Source organism: Bidens hawaiensis, unplaced genomic scaffold (assembly GCF_021521415.1).
Source record: "Bidens hawaiensis isolate Kalapana, Puna unplaced genomic scaffold, B.hawaiensis_p1.1 tig00018749_1, whole genome shotgun sequence".
In the NCBI taxonomy this organism is placed as follows: Eukaryota; Viridiplantae; Streptophyta; class Magnoliopsida; order Asterales; family Asteraceae; genus Bidens; species Bidens hawaiensis.
This window is the reverse complement of record NW_027492842.1, coordinates 156,902-165,039: the sequence shown is the minus strand read 5'-3', so window position 1 is coordinate 165,039 and position 8,138 is coordinate 156,902. Positions and strand designations below refer to the sequence as shown.

Sequence of the window (8,138 nt, the reverse complement as noted above, 5' to 3'; positions counted from 1 at the left end):
GGATCATAACTAAAATTCTTTCAGTTATACATATATGACACTGAGAATGAAATTTTAATAGAAAGAAGCATTCTCGGGTACGTTTTTACACGAACATTTTTTTTATTTAGTTCATTAAAAAAATCATTTTTTGATATAAATAAAATGTCACACCCCGACTAGGGGGCTGAACGTGACGATTGAATACCAATCAAAACACAACGGAAATAAGGTAACAAACGTATATTAAGACACTAGGTGTTACAATCAAATGTCAAATACAACTACAAGCTAGAAATTCAACTACCATCTAATTAGGGGATATGTTCTACTATTCATCATGGCTTCTTCGGGTTAATCTCTACGGTTTGATGTAGGTCTTCTATCTCCAAACAAGCTCATGTCTAATCTCTATATTTCCAGATCTTGAGAAGAGGTACCTAAACACATGCTTAAAATAATTTGGTCAACTAAAAAGTTGGTGAGCTCATGAGTTTAATTTGTAAAAGCATATATACATATAAATGATTTAAATAGTATGGTGCACATTAAGCAAGTTCACAATCAAACCTGTGTTCACAACCTGTGAACATCTAAAATATATAAACCCCTTACCCATAGTCCCATACCCCTTATTGTTCTGGGTCAAATTTACTTATGTCTGCCAACATAAGATACAAAACTGCACCGACATATGTCACAAGATAACCATTATATCATTCAGTGGGTAGTCGTCCATGATATAGGCCCACTTTGTGCGGGGGTCTTTCCCAGATAGTACTACCCATATATCCCGTGGCTCCTAATGGAGTTAATGATTGTGCTACAAAGTTAGGGATTGTTTATGGCAGCAAAATCGGTCTTGGTTAATAATAGACCAATAATTTTAAAACATATAGAAGCATGTATCCACCCAAAAATTTAAGAAAAAGGGTGTGCATGAACTCACTTAGTCTATGCGTGAAGATCAAATTACTAAAGAAATCTTGTAAGCTATACCGGAAACAACTCCAAATAATAGACATCCCTAAATACAAATAACGTGTCACTAACAGTAATATATGTGGTATCACAAGTGCTTGTGACCTAAGTGATATCGTAACATTTAGTTCCAAACTGATATATGTAATTGTCATTGTGTGAAGTTTTTCCATTTTATAAAGTTACGGATTGCAACTATTTCAAGTTATAATCTTTGCTTATGAATATGTAGTAATACCATTTATGAGTAAGATCACATAAGTTTGTCATTGTGTTGTAAAAATTTATACAAAGTTTTCTAAATGGTAAACTTGTAATACGTTATGTTTTAGACTTATGTTTTAATACTATATAATATTGTTCTTTATACGATAGGATCACTAAAACGTTAGATAAATATTATTGTTCATATTTTGTGTGTAATATAACCTGCAATGAAACTATATACAAACATTTTGTTTTGGCTTTGTTGGTTTGAACAAAAAATGCAAATTAAGGTTTAAAGTGCACTTTAATTCACCAAAGAGTTATCAAAATAATTGTTACTAGAACATATAATGTGACGAAATAATATCTAGTAAAAATTCTTTCTATTGATTTACCTTGTCGGTTATTGCAAAAACAAAAACTTTTATTATGTAGTTATATTAAATATTAAATACTTAGAATATCAATCTATGATAAAATAGTTTTGATCTTGTTTTTATTATTATTATGTAGTTACTTGAAAAACATTAAGTGTATCTTGGAAGTTCAAATCTGATATCCTTGACGAATTTACCGTTTACCGTTTATGTTTAATAAGACACGATAATTAGCTAGAACTATCTATTATTGCTTTTCATCTCAAAGACTATTTTTATATGGTATATATTTTGTAACAATCCATCCTTTTGTAGATTTTGATGATATGTATGATTGTTTTATTATTTTCTTTTTGTTTTTATGCTTTTAAAATCCCAACTTTTCATCAAATACCATATAACCTTAATATGAATGAATTTTCTCTTTGTTTTTGGTTTATCTACTGTAGTGATAAGTTATACAAAAACTGAAAATAACTATTTCTTAAGTACGTATTGCATGTGTATGATAATCATGGGTGCCTATAGTGTGTACAGATTCGTGATTTTACGCGAGATTAACGTAGGAACGGGATAGGGAATCGTTACCAAAATTCAGGGCTGCTCTTAGTTGGTCATGAGAAGCAGGGAGTCCACATATTTTGAAATTTATATCCTGTTTTTATGAAATACATATCTAAAAACAGTGAACCTACTGTAAAAAAATTTTGAATCCGTCACTGTGAAGAACAAAAGGAAGTGTGTCTGGAATGTGAAATGGAATTTTATGTCCAGGTGCAATAGGTAATGGGGTGTTTTGTTGGGGATGCATTGCTAAAGGCAGTCTATGGATATCTTATAGAGATCATACATGGAGTTGTAGAGGTTGACTTATAGGGTTTGCAGACATGGGGAATGATAAATTATGGAAGATACGTAAATCTTTTAAGAAAAGATAAGGAGATCTTTGAGTTTCTTTGCATAAGTCAACATCTATCTAGAAGCTTAAAAAAATGACAAAATAAGGATTCATATCTAGTAGAGGTTGAGAGATAGCTTCAAGAAAGGAAAGGGAAAATATGAGATTTTGTAGGCATTTGGTTAGATTGCAAACTTCAGAAACTTCTTTGGAGTATGAGATTTGACTTAATGTTATCTACTTAAGTTTATTATTTCAGATAAAGCTGTTATCAATATTCTTGACTTAATAAATATAAATAAAGATAACGTAAAAATAAACAATTGGGTCGATATGTTAAGGAAAAAGAAACATATGTATTGTGCTTTAATATATCTAATATAATATTATCATACGCAAAAAAACATGGCTAAACTATGATACCTTTTTATGAATGTTATGGATTTTAACAAATTATATGAATATGCAACTTCAATAAGTATGACATTGTTAATAACTATGCCATCATTTTAGTTCTAATGATTATATAAACTATGTAGGTGAGATGTGTGTATATAGACGGAAGAAAGAAAAAAAAATAAAGAAATTTTGTAGGTTTAGTTAGTTTCCTCTAGAATGAATTCATAAAAGGAAATTAATGCAAGAGTTCCCAAAGAAAACATAGAAGGTGGGGTGGGTCGATGGTTTCAAGACACAAAATGACGGCCATTTGGTTATGCAAAGTTTTGGGATATAATGTTAAGTATATTATATAAGATGATCTATAAAATAATGCCAGCCGATTACGTATGGGCATATTTAGATGATATATGATGTATAATATACGCGAGTCTTTATATGCGTCAAATAATATGCGTATATATAAATTATTAAATTTTGAATTGGGAAATGATAACAATTTATGAATCAAAGTAATACTCCTATACATGGGATGGAAAGTTTAACCTATAGGCTAGGACAAACTAAGAATAATTACACAAAATAAGGATGATTGGGTTACAGGACACTGTTGTATCACATGGCAAAATGATCGAGTTAGAGCATACACATGAGGCTGAGGGGTGTGGGGCTTCAGCGGGGGCGCGAGAGCCCCTCCGCTCGCGCCCCCAGGCGCGAGCACCACACCACCGGGGCGCGAGAGGGGCGCGAGCACGGAATTCAAAGCAGGCGCAAGGTGGGTCGCGGGTGAGGATGGGCGTAAAGGTGCATGGGAAAGTGTGATCTAGCCGTTGGAAAAGTGCAGGTTGGTCGGAAAACTGCTACGACAGATTTTGAACGTAACTATGTGATCGAACTAACACGATCAATATGAGATTAACAACCGGTTCATCGGAAAAAGTGCAGGTTGGTCGGAAAGGGTATTGTTTTGTTGTTGGGTTTCATATCGGTTCATCGGAAAAAGTGCAGGTTGGTCGGAAACCTTCTTTCAAAGGTGGCGGGGTGGGTTATGGAGTGAAGATGGTAAATCAAGGGTATTGTTTAGTTGTTGGGTTTCATATCGGTTCATCGGAAAAAGTGCAGGTTGGTCGGAAACCTTCTTTCAAAGGTGGCGGGGTGGGTTATGGAGTGAAGATGGTAAATCAAGGGTATTGTTTTGTTGTTGGGTTTCATATCGGTTCATCGGAAAAAGTGCAGGTTGGTCGGAAACCTTCTTTCAAAGGTGGCGGGGTGGGTTATGGAGATTATAATAGCAAGGGGTATTTTTTATTTATAAAAAAATAAAAAAAAAATCCGCTGGAGCCCCTCCACACTAGGGCCAGGGGCTCCAACGGGGGCTCCAACACCCATCTTATCCAGTTTCTCTCTCTGCCACACGTCACAATATTATTGGCTGGAGCCCCCACTCGCGCCCCCTTTAGAGCCCCCCACACCCCTCAGCCTGATAATAGAAAGATAGGCCATAGAATGTTCAAATCTTCAGGGTGGTAATAGGACGGTGGCAAGCGTCACTCAAAACATTACATGTTGTAACTTTTGTGAAGAACGCACAGCTAATTGGATGATTATATTATTATTATTATCTAGTTTGTTGATGTTTATAAGTACATAAACTTGTTAGACGAGTAATATATACAGATACTAATTACTTCATATATGTGCTATGTTTACATTAAATATTAGGAAGTAATTATGTGTGCGGGTCATATTTATAAGATATGAGAGGACGATATGCATATATTTGTTAATCCATATCCGTATAGCTTGGATTGTATACTTATATAATGTTTGTAAATAATTATGTAGACGTGTCATGGGCTACATAGATTTAAATCATTTGCTGGGTTTCGTGTGTGTTTGTGTCAAGCCGAACTATTAATGCTATGTTAAGACAAGTGGTCCAAGCCTAGTTTACATAATCGTGCCTTAAGTTGTGTTATACAGTTTCCTAGCTCATGCTCTAACTAAATAGGAATCTATTTAACAACAATAACAATAATAATAGTAGCAATAATAATAATAAACCAGTCAACATAAAAAAAAAGGACCGAAAGTTGGGGTTGCCACATAAAATCATTTATGTACACGTAGCGTAGATAGAAGAATAGATGTAATACATTTTTGCATATACGCTATGTAATTATTTGCTTTACTTGTAATTTTATAATTTGAATTATCCCGTGTGTGACACGGGCTCTAAAACTAGTTTTTATCATATAACAACAACAACAACAACAATTTATTTACATATAATGTAAACTTACCTTTCACGTATCGCGAGTTGCAAGCCGAGGCACCCGAATCACCAAGTGACTCGTTAAGAGATATGCAGGATATATCTCTAAATTTAGACGGTGTCGATTCCGAGGATAAAAAGAGTAAACTAGAGAGTGTGGTATTGTCATATTCCAAGGGTAATATCGTAAAAACCGTGTCAGGAGAAAAATCTGATCAAGCTAAGTTTCCGGCGTTAAGAAGACGAAACCATATCTTTGTAATCGCCATCGATACCGATAATATTAAAAATCTTTTTGAAAACATTAAGAAGGTTTTTGAGGCGGTAGAAAACGAGAAAAAAGACGGGTCGGTCGGGTTTATATTGGCGACATCGTTACAAATGGCGGAAATTCACTCGTTTATGGTTTCAAACGGGCTGAACCGGTCCGATTTTGACACGTTTATTTGCAACAGTAGTGCTGATCTGTACTACACGTCTTCGCATTCGGTAGATAACCCGCTTGTGTTTGATCTTTATTATCATTCGCATATTGAGTACCGATGGGGCGGTGAAGGGCTTAGAACGACTTTGGTTAGATGGGCTTCTTCGGTTATTGACAAAAAGGCCCAAAATAAAAATGAAGAGCATGTTGTCACAGAAGATGCAGCGGTTTCTACTAATTATTGTTATGCTTTTAATGTTCGAAATCCAGCATTGGTAAGTTTGTTTATTATGTTATTTGACTGACTTTCAACCTGTTTGACCCGTTATCTATTTATCTTATATTTCTTATTTAACTTGCAGGTTCCTCCTGCAAAGGAGCTTAGGAAGATGATGAGAATCCATGCTCTTCGTTGTCACTTTATTTATTGCCAAAACAGGCGGAAAATAAACGTTATTCCAGTATTAGCGTCTCGTTCACAAGCCCTCAGGTATAATAAAATTTAATACCCGTCTCTGATTTATAAGTACCGGGCCTTGACGGTTGACCCGTTTAGAGGTGCACAAAAAAAAACAACCCAAAAAAAACCGATCTAACACGGCCCGAACTGGTCAAAGTCCAGTTTCAAACGAGTCAAAACTCTACTTATCCTAACCAAACTGGTTTTGACTTCTGTTGACCCAAATTGGAACCAGTATTCCATTAAAAAATATACCATGTCTTTTCTAGGTCCATTCGTGCCTCACGGGCCTGGTAATGGGCCGGGTCAGGCTCGACATGTCCAATCCATAACAACACATTTTTACCATTCAATAATATGTTTTCAGGTATTTATATCTCCGTTGGGGTATGGACTTGACAAAAGTGGTCGTTTTTATCGGTGAAAGTGGAGACACTGATTATGAAGGATTTCTTGGTGGTGTTCATAAATCTGTTATACTTAAAGGCGTTGGTAATACTAATGACGGGTGGATTGTAGAGCCACCCTTAAGTGTCGTAATTCGAGTTAAAACGTGTGCGTTTATGTATAAATTCAAGGATTTGGATTACTACACTATGTTGTGTTAACGCAGGTACAAATGAGGAGAAAAGGTTGCTCAAGTGTGTTCAGATGAAAAGGAACAAGAGAGTCAATGCGGGAAGTCAACAACCAAGAATTGATAAAGAAAAATGGAATTTTGAACTGGGTCTACCGTAGCTTACGGTATCCACCGTAAGCTACGCTAGGGGTCTGCCGTAAAAAGCCACCGTAAACAGACACTTTCCACCGTAAGAACTTCTACGGTAGCCACCGTAGCTTACTGTAGCCTCAGCATTTTAATGTCGGTTACAACTCAAAAAATGGGTTTTAAAGGACTTTTGGATTCCATTCTTGGAGATTCCGAACTAGACAATTGGTGTGGGTGATTTTGGTGCCTTGGAACAATATTTTGGGTGTTTCTAATTAAAGATTAACATCATAATCTTGGATTACTTCGGATTAAACTTGGTATGATGATTTCAATTATGTGTGGCTAAAACTTCTAGCATTTCTCTTGGTTGTAAGGTTATTGCAATACTCTTTTTGTTTATTGTTCTTGCACTTTGATTGATTATCGAATTGTTTAGATTAATATAATCACGTTGCTTGTTTGATTCTTTGTAATTTGTCATATCGTTTAACCTAGTTTCGTTCTATACGTTCTTGGTGTTGTTGACAATCGAGATTTAGTAGAAGAAATTAGGGTTAAGATTATATTGATTGATTACCAAATAACGACCTCGCGTTCTAGGAATCCGAGTACTTAGTTCTTGATTAATCACAAACAATTACACTTACACGAAATCAAGATATCATGATTTATCCATTGAACTTAAACAAAAGAGTTGCGTGATAACCGAACTCCAAGAGGAATGCTCATTTAATCAATTGTTTACAACCTTCGTTTCGTTTATTTAGTTTATAAAATCAAATCAAAACCAACTTGAGAATTATTTTTTTGTCATTTACATTTATAATAGCTAATTGTTGAGCTACTCTATTAACACATATTCCACAAACTCCTCGTGTTCGACACCCACTTACCGCTATCTAGTTAGTTGTAATTGGTTTATTTTTGTGCGAGTCTTCGACCTCGTGTCAACTAACGACCAACTTAATGCCAACAGAATTTACCCGTTTTCAGACGTCTGGCCCCAAGATAGTTCTAACATTATTCAAACACCCGATCAGTTTAGTGTTGCCGACATTCGTGGGTCGTTGGTAAAACTTGGAGTTCTCAAGGGATAAATTATCAGTGATGTGTTTTTCTTGTTTTTTTATGCTAACTTTATAGAACTATAAAAAAATTGGGAAGTGTTAGGTCTATTTTTGGGAGTTGTAATGACTATATCTTGAAGAATAAAGCTACAATTAGTTTTTGGGTTTTTATTTATATTTTTACAATTTGTTTTTGGTTTTTTCTATTTTTTTTAGGTTTCGCTTATGAGTTTTTTTTAATGTTTTTTTCATTTCTATTAAGTTTTATCTTTCTTTTTCATTATTTTAATGCTTTTTCATTATTTTCTTTCGTTGATGAATAATCCACTCTTTTTTATCACAAGATTTTGAAGTAACAA

The 8,138-nt window shown here is 34.7% G+C and overlaps 1 protein-coding gene across 1 annotated transcript; it reads left to right on the top strand.

Annotated features, from left to right (window-relative positions):
• Positions 1-3,750: 3,750 nt before the first annotated feature.
• On the top strand, positions 3,751-6,608 carry LOC143556890 (putative sucrose-phosphate synthase 1). The gene is made up of 4 exons (XM_077046105.1): positions 3,751-4,077; positions 5,162-5,815; positions 5,903-6,030; positions 6,368-6,608. The coding sequence occupies exons 1-4, from the start codon at positions 3,751-3,753 to the stop codon at positions 6,606-6,608; spliced, it is 1,350 nt and encodes a 449-aa protein (XP_076902220.1).
• Positions 6,609-8,138: the final 1,530 nt, after the last annotated feature.

Bases quoted from the DNA above. Each gene is read 5' to 3' on its own strand.
- LOC143556890 (XM_077046105.1), top strand. From the start codon at position 3,751: ATGAGATTAACAACCGGTTCATCGGAAAAAGTGCAGGTTGGTCGGAAA. The intron at 5,816-5,902 runs GTAAGTTTGTTT...TTTAACTTGCAG, and splicing joins ATGTTCGAAATCCAGCATTG to GTTCCTCCTGCAAAGGAGCT. The intron at 6,031-6,367 runs GTATAATAAAAT...ATATGTTTTCAG, and splicing joins TCTCGTTCACAAGCCCTCAG to GTATTTATATCTCCGTTGGG.